General features: G+C 62.1%; 3 protein-coding genes across 12 annotated transcripts in view; 2 read left to right on the forward strand and 1 right to left on the reverse strand.

Annotated features, from left to right (window-relative positions):
- Positions 1–57: 57 nt before the first annotated feature.
- On the forward strand, positions 58–1,354 carry MRPS34 (mitochondrial ribosomal protein S34; the record flags this gene model as incomplete). Its single annotated transcript, XM_084882581.1, has 3 exons — positions 58–378; positions 522–564; positions 657–1,354. The coding sequence occupies 3 exons, from the start codon at positions 58–60 to the stop codon at positions 947–949; spliced, it is 657 nt and encodes a 218-aa protein (XP_084738707.1). The 3' UTR covers positions 950–1,354.
- Positions 1,355–1,487: 133 nt separating this feature from the next.
- NME3 (NME/NM23 nucleoside diphosphate kinase 3) lies at positions 1,488–2,724 on the forward strand. The gene is made up of 5 exons (XM_084882583.1): positions 1,488–1,662; positions 1,746–1,876; positions 1,963–2,064; positions 2,139–2,251; positions 2,333–2,724. Exons 1-5 carry the CDS (start codon positions 1,617–1,619, stop codon positions 2,448–2,450), a joined length of 510 nt encoding a protein of 169 aa, XP_084738709.1. The 5' UTR covers positions 1,488–1,616; the 3' UTR covers positions 2,451–2,724.
- A 37-nt stretch (positions 2,725–2,761) lies between these two features.
- MAPK8IP3 (mitogen-activated protein kinase 8 interacting protein 3) overlaps positions 2,762–19,601 on the reverse strand; it is a 50,927-nt gene continuing 34,087 nt past the window's right edge. For 9 of the 10 annotated variants that reach the window (XM_084882563.1, XM_084882558.1, XM_084882562.1 and 6 more), the window contains 22 exons: positions 13,836–13,893; positions 13,396–13,548; positions 12,442–12,523; positions 10,808–10,938; positions 10,365–10,421; positions 10,120–10,290; positions 9,263–9,389; positions 8,724–8,819; positions 8,444–8,602; positions 7,466–7,631; positions 6,985–7,167; positions 6,706–6,895; positions 6,452–6,571; positions 6,291–6,371; positions 6,140–6,207; positions 5,875–6,023; positions 5,300–5,471; positions 5,079–5,192; positions 4,871–4,909; positions 4,540–4,722; positions 4,291–4,440; positions 2,762–4,217 (listed from right to left, as the gene is read on the reverse strand). In XM_084882563.1, the coding sequence (XP_084738689.1) occupies positions 4,096–4,217; positions 4,291–4,440; positions 4,540–4,722; positions 4,871–4,909; positions 5,079–5,192; positions 5,300–5,471; positions 5,875–6,023; positions 6,140–6,207; positions 6,291–6,371; positions 6,452–6,571; positions 6,706–6,895; positions 6,985–7,167; positions 7,466–7,631; positions 8,444–8,602; positions 8,724–8,819; positions 9,263–9,389; positions 10,120–10,290; positions 10,365–10,421; positions 10,808–10,938; positions 12,442–12,523; positions 13,396–13,548; positions 13,836–13,893 (2,771 nt within the window). In that variant the 3' untranslated portion in view covers positions 2,762–4,095. The remainder of the gene's footprint in view (positions 4,218–4,290; positions 4,441–4,539; positions 4,723–4,870; positions 4,910–5,078; positions 5,193–5,299; positions 5,472–5,874; positions 6,024–6,139; positions 6,208–6,290; positions 6,372–6,451; positions 6,572–6,705; positions 6,896–6,984; positions 7,168–7,465; positions 7,632–8,443; positions 8,603–8,723; positions 8,820–9,262; positions 9,390–10,119; positions 10,291–10,364; positions 10,422–10,807; positions 10,939–12,441; positions 12,524–13,395; positions 13,549–13,835; positions 13,894–19,601) is intronic. The other variant, XM_084882559.1, reaches the window with a different exon arrangement.

Below are 19,601 nucleotides of genomic sequence, written 5' to 3' on the forward strand. Positions count from 1 at the left end.
GGGCGGGCTTAGCGGAGCGCGGCGGGGCTGCTGCTCACAGGGAGGCACGGGCAGGCCATGGCGCGCAAGAAGGTGCGGCCGCGGCTGATCGCCGAGCTGGCCCGCCGGGTGCGGGCCATCCGCGAGCGACGGGAGCGGCCACGCGACTCCCAGCTCTACGCCCTGGACTACGAGACGCTGACGCGGCCGTTCTCGGGCCGCCGGCTGCCCATGCGGGCCTGGGCGGACGTGCGCCGTGAAAGCCGCCTCCTGCAGCTGCTCGGCCGCCTCCCGTTCTTCGGCCTGGGCCGCCTCGTCACGCGCAAGTCCTGGCTGTGGCAGCACGACGAGCCGTGCTACTGGCGCCTCACGCGTGTCCGGCCGGACTACACGGCGCAGGTGCGTGCGCCCGCCCTCCCCGCCCCGCTCCCGAGAAGGGCTGCGTGGCTTCCCCTGCGCGCCGCGCTGTGGGATGTGGTCTCCTGCGCGCTGCCCTCTGGGGAAAGCTTTGCGAGCTGGCCCCCTCCCTCTTTGCTTTGCAGAACTTGGACCACGGGAAGGCCTGGGGCATCCTGACCTTCAAAGGTAAGGAGTCCGGAGACCGTCAAGGGTGGCTGCTGGCAACAGACTGATTGTCCCGCAAGTGAGTGCCACAAACCCCGTCCTTCCTTCCCCAGGAAAGACGGAGAGCGAGGCCCGGGAGATCGAGCACACCATGTACCACGACTGGCGGCTGGTGCCCAAGCACGAGGAGGCGGCCTTCACGGCCTTCACGCCGAAGCCAGAGGAGGCACTGCACGCCGTGCCCTACCCGCCGCTGCTTCGCGCCATGATCCTGGCAGAGCGACAGAAAAACGGGGACGCCAGCACCAAGGAGCCCATGCTGAGCCTGGAGAGAGTCCCTGTCCAACCCTGGGACTACCCTGAGAAGCAAGAGGCCAAGAAAAGGGCCAAAGGCACTCCTGTCTGAAGTGCCAGCACCAGCAGTTTGTAAGGCAGCGGGCACCATTTTGGTGAATTAAAGTTTGTTACTCCTGAATCAGCTCCCTGGGACCTCGGTGACCTTTCTGAGACTGCGCGGAGCAGAGTGGTGCCAGACCCCGCACCCGTGTCCTTCTCTGTCCCTGTTCTCCAAACCCAAATCTGACCGAGGGCTTGTGGTTTCTTGGAGTGTTGGGAGGAAGACTGACACCGTGGGATATGTGGTCTGGCGGGGGCCCCGCAGGAGGCCGCTGCTGGGGAAGCTGGAAGCTGCGGGGCTACCCGTGTGCAGCCCCAGCGCTGGCACCTGTCATCGCCAGGTGGCATCCCTTTCCCAGTGTGCGGTGCCTCAGCCAGGACCGGAGCTTGAGAGCCAATAAAGGCAAATAAAGCAGCTCGGGTTGTGGTTTCTTCGCGTTTGGGGTGGGTTGTGTGCAGGAGGGGGCAGGAAGATTGACACTGTGGTGGGCCTGAGGTCCACGCCCAACGGGGTACAGACGTAGCTGTCCCGGGGTCCCCCGTTGGGCGTGGACCTCAGGCCCAGCCTCATCGCTTCTCTCCGGGAGGCCGGCACCAGGCGAGTCGGGCCGCGGCCCCTTTAAGCGCTGGCCCCGCCCCCAGCCCGGTCCGCGCCGCACTCCAGCCGCGGCGCCATCATGATCTGCTTGGTGCTGACCATCTTCGCCAACTTGTTCCCGGCGGGTAAGCGGCGGCCGGGCGGGGGGCCGGGCCGGGTGGGCGCGGGCCAGGCCGGCCTGACGCGCCGCCGCCTCGCGGTCCCGCAGGCCGCGCCGGCGTCCAGGAGCGCACCTTCCTGGCTGTGAAGCCCGACGGCGTGCAGCGGCGGCTGGTGGGCGAGATCGTGCAGCGCTTCGAGAGGAAGGGCTTCCAGCTGGTGGCCCTGAAGCTGGTGCAGGTGGGGCGCGGCGCGGGGACGGGGACGCAGGAGGGGGGCGGGGGAGACGCGGCTTCAGAGCTGCAGCCCATCCCCTCCGTCCGCAGGCCTCGGAGGAGCTGCTGCGCGAGCACTACGCGGAGCTCCGGGAGCGCCCCTTCTTCGGCCGCCTGGTCCGGTACATGGGCTCGGGGCCCGTGGTGGCCATGGTGAGTGCCGGCAGGGAGGCGCGCCGGCCCCGCGCCGCCCCGCGCCCTGACCCGGCGCACCGGCCTGTCCGCAGGTGTGGCAGGGGCTGGACGTCGTGCGCATCTCACGGGCGCTGATTGGGGCCACGGATCCAGCAGATGCCCCACCCGGCACCATCCGAGGAGATTTCTGCATCGAAGTTGGCAAGTAAGGCCGGCCCCGGCCCCGGGGACATTGCCATCCCCTTCCTGGGGCCCCTGCCCGCACTCACTGGGCTTCTCCTCGCAGGAACGTGATTCATGGCAGCGACTCCGTGGAGAGTGCCCGCCGGGAGATCGCGCTCTGGTTCAGCCCCAAAGAGCTGCTCTGCTGGGAGGACAGCGCCGCGCACTGGCTGTATGAGTAGCCGCAGGGGACCCGAGGCTGAGCGCCCTGGGCCGGAGGACGGGTGTGCTGCAACCAGTGTGGGTGACTTAGCACCCTCCAGGCCCCCGAGGCGGTGTTCACAACACCCTTCTGGGGCGGTGTTGACGGCACCCCTCCAGACCTCCCAGACGACAGGCGGGTCTGCCCAAGCATTGGCGCGCGCTGTTTAATGCGCCTGGAAACGCACCAGAGCGGTGGCCAGGCGCTCAGCTTGGTCCAGCATTTCTTTTTATAATAAACTAAAGAAAACCCTCGTGCTCACGTTGGTTTGGGTTCAGGGACACACGGGAATCAGGATAAGACATTTATTACACACAGAGCAGATACGTGGGTTTGCTTGCAGGGCTAAAGCCTGAGAGTAGTCACCCAGCCCCTTCCCCCAGCTGCATCCACCCAGACAACCCCGTCACCCATGGCCCTGTGGGAACAGACAAGGGACTGGACATACATCACAGTGGAGAGTGGCAGGGTGGTGGGAGAAGCCTACAGCTGCATGTGACTGCAGTGGTGTCTGGCCGGGCTGTGGCATGGCTGCCCAAGATCTGTGCTTCTCTGGTGGGAGGTGCGTGGGCAGCAGGGCCTGGGGCTGCCCTGGTCAGTGTTTCTCAGAGCAGGAGTAAGGCCTGGCCTGGGCAGGTGGGGAAGCAGCAGTCCAGGGCGGCGCCCTTCAAAGCGGGTGGGTGCATGCTCCTAGAGCCAGGGAGGGGGCCCTGTCCGTAGCCCTCAGGGTCTCTGCTGTCAGCCTGTCAGTTGCCCTTAAGGGAGAAGGCTACACCACCAGCCCGAGGCACTTAGTAACGTGTCTTGGGAGTTGGGCTCCTTTAAGACTGCTTGGGAGGCAGGCCCTGGAGCACACCTTCTTCCATCACCCTGAGGCTGAGCCTGTATCCTAGTCCCCCCACCCCCCACCCCCTCCCTGAGGCTTGGGTCTGCCCTGGCAGCCTGAGAAACCCCACCCTGGGCCTTCCAGGGGGAGGACTGCGGGCCTGCTTCTACAAGGTGGGGCTTCTGCCCCGGAAAGAGGACACAGGGGTTGAGGGCTGGCGAGAGCCTGCCACACGGTAATCGGGGAACATGAGCGCGATGAGGGCACCTAGCTTCTCAGACAGCTGCCCCAGGGAGCCTGCATACATGCTTTCATGCCATTTCCTGGGGTGGCAGGGACAGGGCATGGGGAACCCAGGGAAGGCTAGTGGCTGGGCTGGCTCCCTTAAGGTCAGAGAGCGCCCCCCTCCCCACCCCCATGGACAGCAGGCAGAGGCAAGCGGGCCTCGGCAGTGAGGACCTGCGTCCTCCCTGTGAGATGGGGAGCCCGTGGTGCAGGGGGAGCTCCCTGCGGGCTGTGCACTCTGGAATTCTGCCGTGTTCTGGCCCTTGGTGCCCCGGGTCTGGATTCTGGACCAGGCGCTGGCCAGGAGCTGCTTGGAAAAGGGTGTCCCCAAAGGCTGTCCCTCCCACCTCCCGGCCAGATCCGCTCTGCTGCTTGCGCCGCCCCTGTCAGCTCCCAGGCCCGACCTAAGGTGAAAGCTGCAGGTTGAGAGGTTAGAGGGGCCGGTGGGCTGCCCCATGGGGCAGGGTGGGCCTATGTACACGATGGTGCCGGGAGGGGCAGTGGAGGCCGTGCCTCACTCCGGGGAGTAGGACACCTGCCACACGATGATGTGGCTGCGCTCGGCCTTGGACAGCATGGGCTTCACCTGGCTCACGTCCCCTGCGCTCTCCTCCGTCTCATCGTCCTCCCCGTCGCCTGCGGAGAGAGCGGATGGCGGTGAGGGGCAGCCCGGCCGAGGGGTCCCGGGGCAGCGGGCGGCACCACTCACCGATGCGGAAGTCGATGTAGCCCTCCCCGCCGCTCAGCACCAGCACGTTCTTCAGCTTCTGGCCCTCGGCATCCGAGGCGGGGGCGGTGGGCCCCGGGCCCTCGGACGGGCTGTCCAGGACACTGCCATTGAGCGTGGCCAACACGTTCCCTGTCGAGGGGCACAGGGCCCGTCGGAGGACGGCCAGAGCCAACACGCAGGCTCCTGAGGGAGGCCGCAGTCCGCCCTGAGGGAGGGGCCCGCACTCACCTGGCACGGAGACGAAGAACTTGACGGCGTCCCGGTGCCCGTGGAAGCAGAGCTGCGCCTGCGCCATGGAGCAGTAGGGGATGAAGCTGCTGGCCGACGACTTGTCGGCACTGTCGTCGCCGTACACGTGGATGACGCCTCCCGGGCGGGCCCCCTCCCCGGAGGTGGGGGACGTCTTGTTGGCTGGTGACAGAGGAGCAGGGAGGGGCTGAGCCATCGAGAGGGAAATGCCCAAGCAGGCGAAGGCCCGGGGCGGGAGCGGGTGGTGGGCTGCAGGGCATCCTGGGTGGGGGGCTGCTTTCTGAGAGCGGGAGGCAGGCTGTGGACTTACCTCGGAGCCCCAGGAGCTGGCCTCGGTGCAGAACCACAGCTGGGGGAGGGGAGAGGAGAGAAGCAGTCACAGGAGGAGCAGGACAGGGTGGCTGTGGCCAGCAGCGCAGCCATGTCCTCCCGAGTGGCCTGGCCGAGCACCCGCCCCGGGACCCCACCCCATGCCCCTCAGCGGCTGCCATCGCCATCCCGCAGGGTCGGTCACTCACTCTCGGTCAGCGGGATGGAGATGACGACGCCATTGCCGGTGCCCACCCAGAGCCGGTTGCCCGCAATCAGCAGGGCCGTGATGCGCACAAACGAGAAGCCCAGCTTGCCGGTGCCTGGGGAGGGAGGGAAGAGGAGAGGGAAGAGGAAGGGGAAGGGGAGGACGCGGGGTCAGTGCTGCCTCGGGACCTCCCTGCCCTGCCAGGCCAGCCCAGCAGCTCACCCAGCATCTTGCTGACGTAGGGCTCGATGTCCACGTCCTGCAGGTGCTGGTGGGTGTGGGCGTGATACAGCCGCAGCGTGGAGTCCAGGCGGATGGACACCCACACCCCGTCGCCGATCCACGCCAGCTGCCGCACTTGGCTCTCCCGCCGCGGGTGGGCATCGAACGACTTCTGCGGGTCACGGCAGCTGTCAGGGGGCAGGGGCAGGGGAGCGGGGCCTGCCACCGCGAGGCCTCCCCCATGTCTGCCCCGCTCACTGTAACCTTGGCTCCAGTGCCCGGTTTGCTCCATGGGCCTGGGCTCCTAGGAGGCCCAGCCAGCCGCCCACACCCTGAGCCCGCGTTCAGGTAACCGGATTCCACACAGGCATCGACTTGACTTGTTTCAGAATGAAGCTCCAGCCAGACTGGCATTCACAGTCCAGCCACCCTCTACCTGCCTGTGACCTTGAGTCACTTCCCTGAATGCAGTTCCTCTGACCCCATGGAGCCCCCACCATCTACCAGAAGGTGTGTCAGGAGCAGCGCTGACAGCAAGAGCCCCTCCCCCCTCGAGCCCTGCCCCCAGCACTTGCCTCTATCTGCATCGTCTTGGGCTGAATGACGTGCACCTTGTTCTTGTAGCCGCACCAGACCCGGTCGTACACCACGGCCATGCAGCGGATGGAGTGGTGTGGGTGGCCCAGGTCCATCAGGTGATAGTTGCTCAGGTCCCACTGGCCATCTGCAGAGCCCACCACACATGCTCAGGCCTGGCCGGCTCCACATGTGCTCACAGAGCGTGGTTCACACCGCCAGGGCCCTCAGTGCCGCCCGCCTGCCCGCTGCTGCCAGCCTCACCTTCGCCGCGGTGGAAGATGGCCAGGGTCCCGTCGGCCAGCGCCACCAGCACTCGTCCCTTCACGTGCCTGGAACGGGAGGGCGGTGAGCCAGGCTCAGGCTGGGCCGTCCGAGGCCCCTCCTGATGCTGGCTCCCGGCTAAGAGACGTACACCAAGCTCAGCACGGAGTCCTTCAGCTTGATGGAGTGCAGGCACTTCTTCCAGTTGGAGACAGCCGAGTGCACGTACAGCCTGCAGGAAGGGGAAGGCTGAGGTAGGCAGGGGCTTGCCCAGGGGCCCTGCCCCACCCCTGCCCCCAGAGCCCCACGCACCAGCCATTCTGCGCTCCCAGCCACATGGTGGGCGAGGCACTGCTGCCGGCCCCCTTGGCGTCTCCACTGGGCTCCGGCTCCGGCTGCACATCACTCGAGGTAGCCTCTGGGCCGCTCTCACTGCAGGAAGGATGACGGCTCTAGGGTATCCCACGGAGGCCGATGGCTGCCCGCCTCTGTCAGCCTCCCCTCCCCTCCCCCCCCCTCCCCTCCCCTCCCCTCCCCTCTGTCTCTGCCACCTCTCAGAGGCCCACCTGCCAGGCTGGGCGCTGGGGGGCGGGGCCGGGGCCGGGTCGGTGAAGACGTGTTCCGTGAGGGGCCCGGGCCGCACTGCAGCTGCCTCTGCCTCACTGGGCCCAGAGTCAGGGACTTCTGTGGCCTCCGTGGCCTCTTCCGTGGACTGTGAAGGGTTGACCTTCCCGTTGGCGACAGCAGCCACCTCCCCTGTGGAAGGGAGAGGTGAGCTTGGCTGGGCAGGGAGAGGGACGAGGGGGCAGGGAGCAGGCTGCTCCGGGCTCAGGCCCAGGACTCACCCTGGCCCTTGTCCAGCACGGGGGTGTCCCCTCGGGAGGAGCAGTTGCTCCGTGGCACGTTGCAGCGTGTGGCGCAGCCCACGAGGGTGATGCCGGCCAGCACCCCGTCTGCGCCCGAGTCCTCGGGGTTCACGTCGCTGTCCAGGAAGATCTCCCCCGGAGGGTAGTCACTGTCGCTGGCCGCTGCCAGACCACACCCAGAGCGCATTCCCGGTGGGGAGGGAGGGAGGAAATGGAGGTCACCTGCTGGCGCCATCCCATCTACTTCTAATCAGGGGGCGCCACAGGCGTCTTCTCCTGAGCCCTTAGACTGGGCAGGGAGAGGCCACCGGCGTGGCTCCCCTCGGACACCCCCACCAGCTCCCGCGTCCGCGGGGAGTCCCCGAGGCCAGTGCTCCCCGCACGTCTCCTTCCTCCACACCCTCGCCCTCCGAGCGGCACAGCCCTCCCGCCTGGCACCGGCTCTGCGGGCGGCGCTCACCGGGGATGCTGGAGATGCACAGGACGTGGGCGTTGCAGACGGTGAACTGGTCCACCACGGTGCCCGGCTGGTTGGCGTCTATGATCACCACCTTGCTGGTGGTCAGGGTGCTGGTGAGGATCCACACGCGGCTGGAGGTGGCGTCTGTCTCATGGAGCTCCTTTGCCTGTCAGAGTACAGGCGACCAGGACGGTGTTGGTGGCCAAGGGTGGGTGACGCCACCAGCCACCTGGGGTCATGGGGCCTCCTGGAATCTTTCGGATCTAGCCCTGACCATGGCCTTAGGGGATGCGGCTGTCCTGTCCCTTAGCCAGGGGGGAGAGCACTCAGAACTGCACTTCCTATCTGCATTGGAGGCACATGGATCTCATTCCACAGACCACGAGCCCGGCCATTAGTCATGCCAGAACACAAAAGGAAGCCAGGGACCCCAAGGGGAAGGACTGTCTGCCACCCTCTTTGCTCAGCCTCCTCCACCGCTCCTCTGCAGACAGTGACTTTCGTTTCTTATAAGAAGGCGGTCGCCGAAACCGGTTTGGCTCACTGGACAGAGCGTCGGTCTGCGGACTGAAAGGTCCCAGGTTTGATTCCGGTCAAGGGCATGTACCTTGGTTGTGGCACATCCCCAGAGGGGGGGTGTGCAGGAGGCAGCTGATCAATGTTACTCTCTCATCGATGTTTCTAACTTTCTACCGCTCTCCCTTCCTCTCTGTAAAAAATCAATAAAATATATTTAAAAAAAAAAAAAAAAAGTGATCCTGGGGGAACCTGACTCCTTCAGCCCTACTGCCTGCTGAGCCTTGAGCCTCTGATCTCCAACCACCACAGCTCCTGGCTCCCAGGTGCTGGGTGCAGCTTAGCCCCGGCCTGCCTGGGGAGGGGAAGGGAACCTCAGCCCAGTCCAGTGGTGGGCCCTGTCCTGGCTCTCCTGCTTATTAAGGACAAGCAAGGCAGCCCTTCCCCTCCTGCCACTCCGACCTTTTTCTTCTCTGGCGACGTGTGGTTGCTCTTGGCTTCTCCTTCCGCTTCCCGGTTGCAGGTCAGAGGGTCAGAGCCTGGCTCCAGCTTGACTCCATTCCCAGCGTGGTCCTCACTGGGTTTCCAGCCGCTCAGGTTGACCCCCGCAGCGCACCACAGCTGGGGGAACAGGGGGTCAGGCTGCAGCCGCAGACGGGGTCTTCCCCAGCTTCCCCCGCTGGGATTCAGCTCGGGTGGGAGCATCTCCCCGCCCCGCCCCCTCCCTCAGAGCAGGGCTCACCTTCATGGTGGGATCCTTCTCCACCAGAGGGCGGCAGTACACCGGCACAGGCACGTTCTTCATCCGCGTGTCCTCCTGGCCCCCATTGGGACTCAGCTGCAACCACAGGCAGAGAGGCCGTGGGTGCGGGGCCTGGGGCAGCTCAGGCGTGTCCATAGAAGTTGGGCTGAGGCCTTGGACCTGCCCTGCTACTCCCGCCCGTGCCCGCGCCCTGTGCCCCCGCGCCCTGTGCCCACGCCATGGGCCCCTTAGCCCGTGCCCCTGTGCCCACGCCATGGGCCCCTTAGCCCTGTGCCCCTGTGCCCGCGCCGTGCCCCCCGTGCCCGCGCCCTGTGCCCCCGCGCCCTGTGCCCACGCCATGGGCCCCTTAGCCCGTGCCCCTGTGCCCGCGCCCTGTGCCCCCGTGCCCGCGCCCTGTGCTCCCTGTGCCCCCGCGCCCTGTGCCCCTGTGCCCGCGCCGTGCCCCCCGTGCCCGCGCCCTGTGCCCCCGCGCCCTGTGCTCCCTGTGCCCGCACCCCGCGCCCCTGTGCCCGCAGCACCTGCTTGTACTTGGCCGGCAGGCTCCAGCCGCAGGCCTGCAGCCGCCCGTCGTCGTTGCGCACGTGCTCGCGCACCTGGCGGTACTGCTCGCGCTTCTGCTCCCGCCGGGCAGAGGAGGTGCAGTCGCTGGGCAAGAGGAGCGAAGGGCAGTCCTCAGGCTTTGGTGACCCAGTCCCCCGGCCTGGCCTCAGGGAGCTCTCCCCCGACCCTGTCTGGTGCTAGGACACGGCTCTGCAGCGCCAGCTGGGCGCCCGGAGAAGCAGAGGAGGGCTCAGAGCCCTGGGCTGGAGACCTGCCCCAGCACCTGCCATTCAGGTTCCCGTCCTGCTGTCCCTGTCGCTAAGGGCCCACTGCAGGGACCTACAGCACAGCCTCCCACCCCCCTGGGCCTTCCACTGCTCTGACACAGGCCCAGAATTCCCCATTTCTGCCCTGGAGCCCTGGGCTTCCTGACTTCTAAACAAGGGAAAAGCCAAGTTACAGAGGAACTTAATTCCCAGGAAGACACAACCCTGTGGGAAAATTTCCTGCCGCTCCAAGAACCCTGGGGGCTCAGGCATGCAGGACCAGAGCTGCAGTGAGACCGCCAAGAGGGGTGCAGCTGGCTGGGGCTAGCGACAGGGACTGTGGGGCGTGAAAGAGTCAGCCATGCTCCCACTGGGGGGCGGGGGGCCGCGCACGGTGTGTTCATGAAAACATCATGATGCCTGATGCCCTGGCCAGTGTCCTTCCCACCATGGCCTCCACCCCCCAGCACAGCCCAGAGCACCCAGGTGAGGCAGGTCCCGCTCGGCATGTCCGGCCACAGGCCTCCCCCGGTGCATTGTGGGAGGTGCGGGGAGGAGGGGACACTCACTCATCAGGGAAGAACTCCAGGGGCCGGTTGCCGGCGGAGATCTGGCACAGGGCGTGGCTGCGGCGCTGGCTGAAGCCCGCGGTGGTGGGTGACTTGTAATGGATGTTCACGGAGGGGTAGGACCGCTTGGCCGGAGGGGGGCTGGACGAGGAGCTGAAGAGGCGGCTGAAGCTGCCAGCAGAGCGTGGGACGTGAGCGGTGGGCCTGGGGTAGGCCCCCCCCCCCAGCCCAGCGCCCCAACTCACAACTGCCAGATGGTGGACTTCTTCTTCTCCTGGACCGACGGGTGCTCTCGGGATGCTCTACACGGGAGGCAGGGAAGGGGCCCAGCTAAGCCACTGCCTGGCCTGTCACCCCGCACCCTGCCCACCCATGCCCACGGCCAGGCCCGGCCCCACCAAGTCCGACCAGACCCCTCTTCCTGGGCTCCCTCTTGCCTCCCTCACAGGAGACCCTCATCCTGGACACACCGGGATGGAGCAGCAGAGCAGAGGGCCTCCTGGGCAGGGTGCTCAGAATTCCCAGAGGGGCCCCAGCACGTCCCAGCCAGCTCTAGCCCAGCTCTGGCCCGGCCAGGGCAGCAGGGGAGGCTCAGCTCTCCTGGCCCCTACAGGCCCCCACACGGGAGCCCCCTCACACTTCCTGGAGGAGAGGAAGGTGGTGGTGAGGACGTCGTGGAGGGACCCACCTGATCATCTCGGTCCACCGCACCGCCTCCTGCAGCTCCATCAGCCGCTCCTTGTACTGGTTGCGCTCCATCAGCACCCGGGCCATCTCCACCCGCGTGAAGCGGCGGCGCTGCGCCATGGGGATCTTGTCCTGCGGGGAAAGGGCGCTGACGGTCAGCCCGCGGAGGACCGCCTGCCAGGCCAGCCCAGTGCCCTCCGAGGCCCGGCCACACCGAGACACCTCGTGGCTGGCCTCTGGGTGTGGGCAGGGGGACAGGACACACTGAGGGCACACAGTGACTCCCGGTGAGCCTGGGCACCATGGCGATCAGTCGACACTTTTGGGGGGACTGGCCCAAGGTGAAGCCGCAGGAAGGGGTGCGAGGGAGGTGAGCGGGCCTGAGCCACCACATCCAAGCTGAACACTGGAAGGTTTTTTGCTTTTTTTTATTTTTATGTTATTTTATTTTTAAAGTATGTTTTTATTGATTTTAGACAGAGAGGAAGGGATATGGAAAGAGAGATGGAAACATCAATGAGAGAGAATAATAGATCGGCTGCCTCCTGCACGCTCCCTGTTGGGGAATCGAACCTGCAACCCAGGCTTGTGCCCCGACCAGGAAAAGAACGTGACCTCCCGGCTCATGGGTCAACACTCAACCACGGAGCCACGCCGGCCAGGCCACACAGCGGAAGTTCTGGTGGATCTGTGAGGGGTCTGCTGTTGGCAAATTCTGTGACAGGATGAAGACTGCTCTGTGAAACTGAGGCCTGGGAGCTGCCGGCTTGTGCAGGGGAGAGGGGGCCCCGAGGGGAGCTTCCAGGTGAGGGCACGCACCTCCACCAGCGTGTGGAAATCTCCCTGCAGCTGTTTCTGTGCTAGAGTGCTTGGCGTGAGGGTGCATAGGAATGGCTACTGTTCCTGAGTGCCCGCTGTGACCTGCCTCCTGATGGGAGAGTCACATGACCAGGAAAAGAACCGCTAATGAGGGCGAGGTCCAAAATCTGCCCGGGCCGAAGGCCCGTGACTGCCCCCTCCAGGTAGCAGCGGGGCCGACGGTCCTCAGAACGTTCAGTGCCGCTTGGGGAGGAGACGGGACAGATACTTGGCAGAGGGCCTCCCAGCCACTGAGCTACGCAAACAGTGGTGACCGATGCTATTCCGAAGCCTGGCTCTACCAGTCGGAGTGGATGGGGCAGTGGCTGTGCTGCGCAGGCAGGGAGACCCTGCTGGTGCCTGTGTAAAATGCAGCCACTAGGTCCCAGGCGGTTTGGCTCGGTGTTGGAGCGTCTGCCCTGGGACTGAAGAGTCCCAGGTTCGATTCCGGAGAAAAGCCAAGTACCTCGGTTGCAGGCTTGATCCCCGGGCCTGGTCGGGGCACATTCAGAAGACAACTAATCAATGTTCCTCTCTCTGTTTCTCCCCCTCCCTCCCACTCTCTGAAACCAACGGGTAAGAAGCATCCTTGGGTGAGGGTTAAACGCATGCACGAGGATGGGAAGCTGGGGGGTCCCGTCTGACTATGACACCCGGGGTGGGGGTGGGGATGCTGCTGGGGGGGTGAGGGTGGGGGGCCCAGAGGCCCAGGAGGAGCGCCTCCCTGGTAGCCCGCCCGCTGCCCCCCCGGCCCCGCACGTTAACAGTGGAATATACCAATTCTGTACAGAGATAGCTACTTCCATCCTCCCCCTCTTCTCTGGGCTCACGGCGGGCAGTGATGGCCTCGGACTTCACTCTGCAGGATGAGAGGGGAGCCAGGACGGTGAGGGCCACTGGGCACCAGGCCAGACACGGGCCCCCTCAAGCAGACTCAGGACTCCCCCTCCGGTCCTAGCCCCCAGCATGCCTGCCGGTGCCCTGACGCTCACACACCTGCCCTTGCTGCTCCAGCCCGGCACACGCCCTCCCCTCAGCAATCAAGGACGATGGGCAGACAGACCCAGCTATCGTTCCAGGCACAGCGGCGCTGGCTTCAGGCAGCCCGGAGTGGATGTGGCGCCCACTCCCACACACCGGCTGGCACAGGGGCCGCCAGCCTGAGGCCCCTTGCACATCCCCTTTCCCATCACCTGTCTGGGAGGACGGGGGAGGCTCTGGCTAAAGGAGAAAGGCTCCAGGGAAGTGCTGACTGCTGGGAGGAAACCCCAGCGCTCAGTGGGGCTGCTTGGCTGAACCCTGGCTGCCCAGGAACTGGGAGCCACGGGGAGCACAGAGTGTGGAGGACAGCAGCTCCCAATCCTCCCTCCTCCCTCCTGCATGAATGTGATGCATGAGAGCAGCAGGAAGGCTCAGCTCAGGCCACTAGGAAAGGGCATCCCAGACAGGAGCACCAGCCCTCCTGTGGGACTGCAACGAGGAAGGAGATGAGGGTGTGAGGGAGGAAATGGAGGAAGGAGATGGGGTGGGGCTGGCAGACAACCTAGTAGCTAGTAGGCGGAGAGGCTGAGAGGTGAGCATGCAAATGAGCCACTTTGGGAAGGAATGACCACGGGGTGTAGCTGGCAGAAAGGAAGACAGGTGGAAGAGAGGCCCAGCAGGGACCTCACTCTGCCCTCCAGGCTCTCAGCCCCTGTCCCTGCTGGGACCCACACCCACAGCCCCGCTCACCGCCTCAGCTCCTCCTCCAGGTCCTTGATCCGGCTCTCCAGCCGCAGTTTGGCTTGCCGGGCAGCTTCCAAGTCGCCCTTCAGCACCTCCTGCTCCCCAGACAGCTGGTCCACCTTGGCGATGAGGTCGTTCTTCACCACGTTCAGAGCGTTTCTTTGGGGAGGCAGAGAGGCGAAGCCGCGTGAGAACCAGCGTGGACGTTACGTGAGGGCCGCAGAGGGGCTGCCCGCACGTGTGTGTCTGAGGCACATCCCGGTCCAGATGTGGCCACGGTGGCCACCACATGCCCACGAAAGGCAGCGGCCACTCCCCGGAGGGCGAGCTCAGCCCTGTGGGTCCAGGCCCTCCTTGGGGGCTGCCCTGGGGCCGGGCTGACATGGCTGCCACAGGGAGGCCTGGGGAGGGCTATCCCAGCACCAGAGGCGAAGACAAGTTCTTACTTGGTTTCTAGAAGCTGTGAGTTCTCCAGCAGCAAATTCCCCACTTCCTTGCCCATTCCTGAAACAAAAGGTGCCGAGGTTTTGCACTTGGCAAAGCCAGACCGATGCCATCACCTGCGTCAGAGTAACACACATCCCCAGGAAGCAGCCCACTGAGGGGGCTGGTAAGAGGGCATCGGGACTAGGGGCGTGGCCTTCAGGAAGAGGGCATCAGGACTAGGGGCATGGCCAGCAGGGAGATGGGCATCGGGACTAGGGGCGTGGCCTGCAGGGAGATGGGCATCAGGACTAGGGGCGTGGCCAGCAGGGAGATGGGCATCGGGACTAGGGGCGTGGCCAGCAGGGAGATGGGCATCGGGACTAGGGGCGTGGCCGGCAGGGAGATGGGCATCGGGACTAGGGGCGTGGTCTGCAGGGAGATGGGCATCGGGACTAGGGGCGTGGCCTGCAGGAAGATGGGCTGCAAAGGGAGGCCAGTGGACCCGGGGAGGCCTCTGCTGGCCTTCAGGCGGGCGCTCCACCCGGGAAGTCACAGGGATGAGCCTGCCGTGTGACAGCCCCAAGGGGTCCCGGATGGTCTGAGAGGCACCGGGCAGTCTCCGTGGCCTTGACGGACGCAGCAGCCCTGGGCTCACATTCTGAAGGGTCGGGTTCCTACAGCTTTCTACCAACATCAAGTACCACCAGGGCCCAGATGGCACCGGCCTGAGCTGACTCAACTGGCTCTGTGCATCCACCCCTGTCTCAGTGCCCCCCATCCCAGAATCACCCCTTTTACCCCCCATCCTGTGGCTTCCCAGCCCATCATGACACTGACCCCTTTCAGAGCTCTTTCCTCTCCCCCTCCCCCCGAGGGACAGGACACAGAAGACGACACAGATACAGAGAACACCTCGCGGAGGAGATGGGATGGCCCATGGCAGGCGCAGCCCTCCACCAGGACGAGGAGCAGGACTGAAGGGACCTGGCCCAAGGCAGTGGGGTCAGCAGGGGGCGAAAGAGGGGCTGGAAGTGAGGACAGCGCTGCCTGGGGCCAGTGCCCAGAGGGGCTGACCTGGCTGCTCTGTGACCAGGCCCCGGTGGACCCCAGAGACTGAGGCCTCCGCAGACATGTCACAAAATCCCCCCAAGTACTGAGTCTAACCCTTTGAGTCAGCCCCCGAACCCAGGTCTGTTCCTTCTATTTTCACTCCCTCCGCGATCTAATGCAGACATGAGACAAGATCCACAGGCACAGTGTGCTCACTTAGGGTTCTGTCTCCATTCACACATCCTCCCCTCGCCTGGGGCCTGCCTTCTCCCAGGCTGGGACACGGCAGGCAGCAGGCAGGCTCACCGACAGGCTCCCTGGGGCCAGCCTCCCCTGAACTTACCGAGGCTGGGTCTGCCCTCTTCAGCCAGCCAAGGGTCTGCTCTGAAGGGGTGTCAGGGCAGAGGCCCCACTCCTCATCTCTGCCCCGGAAGTCCCTGCTGACCCCACCTCGGCCTCACCATGCAGAACAAAGCAGACGGCTCATGAAGCATGAGGAGGTGACGGGTGGACAAAGGAAGCCCGCAATGAGAGGACACACACTGACGGGGGCCTTGGCCTTACCAAAAAAATCATCGCGCACTATGGGAGCGTCCCAGTCCCACAGCAGATGGGCAACCAGGGCGGGAGGAAGGACCAGGAGAGAGGAAGGGAGAGAAAACAAGCGCATTAAGCCCGTGTGGACAGCAGGGGGCGGTGTTGCAGGCTGCTTCTCGCTGCCTGGGAGAGACAGGGGAGCAGGATGGGAAGTTTATCTGTGGGTTGCAGAGAGCACTTGCTGGGAGGTGGAAGGTAAGGCAATGCACTGACAGCTTACACCACAGCCTGGGTGGTGAGGGGCGGGTAAGTCACTTGACGGAAGAAGTCTCTGCAGGAAGGAGACTGTGCCCGGGACCCTCGTGCCTTTGCACACTGCAGAGGCTGCACTTGGGAGGCGGGGGCCTCACGACCTCCCGCTGGAAGCCAGGGAGCAGGGTCTCAGTCCGCCTGCCACCCGGGGAGAGGACCCTGAGCTGCGCTTGGTGGAGGCCTCACCGGGTCCCTGGCTCCTGGATGCACCTGACAGAGACACACAGACCTGAGCCTGAGGCCTTGTCCGGGTAACCGCCCTGTGCTCCTAATGCTCTGTAGAACCTTAACAAATGACCGTGGGGGATTCTTGACTTTTGAAAAGATAGGTCAAGCCCCAACCGGTTTGGCTCAGCGGGTAGAGCGTCGGCCTGCGGACTGAAAGGTCCCAGGTTCGATTCCAGTCAAGGGCATGTACCTTGGTTGCGGGCACATCCCCAGTAGGAGGTGTGCAGGAGGCAGCTGATCGATGTTTCTCTCTCATCAATATTTCTAACTCTCTATCCCTCTCCCTTCCTCTCTGTAAAAAAAAAAGCAATAAAATATATATATATTTTAAAAATAAGAAAGAAAAGACAGGTCAGGGCACAGCTTCTCCCTCAGAAGTCAAGGTCACCATCAGTGGGCTAGGGAGCAAACCAACATAAGCTTCCAAGCGGCTGCAGGCTGCTGAGCAAAAGCACGTGTGCTTAGTGGCCTGGAGCAGTCGGGCTGCCCGCCAGTGGTGGCTGCAGTGGTGGCTGCAGTGCGACAGCAGCGGGGAGTGTCCCTGGGGCGCCACCCACTCCACCTGGACTCCACTGAGGGGCAGAGGGGACTACAGACAGACACACAGGAGAGATACACACCTGAGAACTCCCCTGGGGCCATGTCCAGCGAAGCACAAAATGGCAGGGAAAGTAAGTGACAAAGGTCAATTGGTGACTGGAACCAACAAAATAAATTCTTATTAAAGAAAAAGCAACAATGATCAGCCATTTCCACGTTGAAAAGCATAAAAGAATGCAAGCAGATGTCACCAGGCCTGTGGTGACAAATCCCATTGGGGGCAGAAACCCTGAAGGAAAAGGGAGGCCAGAACAGAACATCTCGGTCCCCAGGGGGCACAGGGCACCTGGAACCCCGGGGTGGGGTGAGGGGAAGGTGTGGGAATCCAAAGCCTGCTCACCCCTCTAGTTCCATTGCCCACCCAGCAGACGGGCCAGCCCTCTGCAGACAGAGAGATAAGAGTGTGTGTGTAAATGGCTGTATGAGTGTGCGTGGCTGTGTGTGTGGTTGCATGGGGATATTGTGTGCCTGGGGGAGTTGTGCATGTGTGGATGAGTGTGGTTGGGTATGTATGTATGTGGTTGCTAGTGGGTGGGGTGCCACAAAGGCGTCCTTCAGAGTGAGCAAGCTCTCTGGAGCGAGTGAGCCGCAGGCACCTGGCTTTGCAGGGTGCCCTGGCCAGCCTAGATCTTGCAGGAAGGGCACAGTATCAAGTAAGGCAGTGGTTCTCAACCTTCCTAATGCCGAGACCCTTTAACACAGTTCCTCATGTTGTGGTGACCCCAACCATAACATTATTTTCATTGCTACTTCATAACTGTAATTTTGCTACTGTAATGAATAATAATGTAAATAGCTGTGTTTTCCAATGGTCTTAGGCTCTACCTGTGCGTTGAGAACCACTGAATTAAGGGATGACCAGAACAGAGGCCCACTGTGTAGGAAGAAATCATCTATTTACATGGGGCCTCCTTTATGTTCTTCAATTCTATTTTCTAACTCTCTTTACAAAGGTTTTACTATTTCTCATGGTTACTTATAGACATTTTACTTTTTTTAATCCTCACCTGAGGATACATTTTTTATTTTTATTTTAGAGAGAGGGGAAAGGAAAGATGAGAGAAAGAGAGAGAGAGAAACATGGATGTGAGAGAAAAATGTCAACTGACTGCTTCCTATACATGCCCGACTGGGGATCGAACCTGCAACTACTCAGTGCATGGGATGATGGTCCAACCCAGCCACACCAGCCAGGGCGATAAACATTTTCTAGGTCTCATTACTAAGCAGTACGGCCGGACGCCAGTGAGGCAGAGGGGAACGAAAGTCAGGTCAGTGTGTCCAGAGCTTCAAACTCTAAGCGATGCAGGGCGGGTTATTGAGACTGAGTTCTGTTTCCTCGTTTGTGAAATGGAGACAGAATCTCCTGAGCGCAGGCTTGTTGTGCAAGTCCCTGGCAGAGCAGCTGGCACCTGCTAAACGGAGTACGTATTAATTCCCTTACTCCCCAGTTATGTCAGTTCTATGCTGCACATTCTCATGCCTTAACACTTCTGAAATTATAAATGGGTCTTACAATTGATGGATGTTAGAGTTAAATTTGCAGCAATTGTTTCCTTTCTGGGGGATTTCTAAAATAATAGTATATTACTTGTGATGTTATAGATTCAATGAAATATAATAATGTGTGTACCTCTTCCTTCTTTGCCAAAGGAATTCACAGTCCAAATGGCCAATCCAGGCATTGAGAGTTTGGGGATGCTGTCATCAACTATGCCAACTGCCTTAAGAGTCATCTCTAAGCCAGTTTAGCTCAGGCGATAGAGAGTCGGCCTACGGACCGGAGGGTCCTGGGTTCAATTCCAGCCAAGGCAGGTACTGGGGTTGCAGGCTCCTCCCAGGCCTTGGGGCCCTGGTCGGGGCTGTGCAGGAGGCAACCTCTCTTATATCGATGTTTTTCTCTGCCTTTCCCTCTTTCTTCCACTCTCCCTAAAAACCAATGAAAAAATATCCTAGGGTGAAAATTAAAAAAAAAAAAAAAAGAATCATCTCTATCTTATTGCTTAGAGTATTAATGTGTTTCTGAACTGACAAGATCTTTCCACTGTGAAAACTATCACAAACCAGGCCGGTATGGCTCAGTGGTTGAGAGTTGACCTATAAACTAGAAGGTCACAGTTCAATTCCCAGTCAGGGCACGTGCCCAGATTGTGGGCTCAATTCCCAGTGCAAAGCGTACAGGAGGCAGCTGATCAATGGTTCTCTCTCATCATTGATGTTTCTCTCTTCCCTCTCTCTTCCTCTCTGAAGTATTTTTTTTTTTTTTAACTTCTCAGCACACAGTATAGCAGGAACATCCCCAAACTCTCAGTGCCTGGATTGGCTATTTCATGCCTCTCTCACCACTTGGACTGTGAATTCCTTTAGCAAAGTAGGAAGAGATACACATATGTTATTATATTTCATTGAATCTATAACACCACCACTACCCCAGTTTCTTCCCCGATTAGCAGCTACAAAGAAAACAGGGTCAGGTGCTCACTCCTGCAACAGGTATCGTCAGAAATATGGTGAGGGGACCAAAACTCCAGTCACTGACACTTGCTGTGGCTGAGCCGCACACAAGCTCAGGGCCCCTGTTAGACACAGCAGGCCACCCAGAGTCAGTGCTCCCCCGAAGGTCACAACGGCATTCAACCCTCTCCAACTCAAGGCGGCCTGACTCCCACGCTCACTGTGCTCACCTGGTACGGCACCCAAAGGCCTGTCCCCCCCAGGAGCAGGGGCCCATTTCAACCAGAACCAGGCGATGCCCAAGATAACCACCTTCTGCCAAAGATAAAGCATCCGAGTGGAAAGGCTGAGTGCACAGCAACTCGCACTCTGTCACATGGGAAAAGGGTGTTGGTTTCCAGTCCTCGAACAAAGACCCATCAGACGCAGTGGTCAGACCTTCTCCTGAAAAGATCCTGCCGAACCCCCTGTGCTGGGTCCGAGCCCAGGAGGTTCATCAAACATCCTTACGGCCCCGGGGACCTACCACATCTGACCAAGAATTAATGACCCCATTAAAAACAAACATATATATATATATATATATATATATATATATATATATA

Source organism: Pipistrellus hanaki, assembly GCF_964339955.1.
Source record: "Pipistrellus hanaki genome assembly, chromosome: 4".
NCBI classification, from domain to species: Eukaryota; Metazoa; Chordata; class Mammalia; order Chiroptera; family Vespertilionidae; genus Pipistrellus; species Pipistrellus hanaki.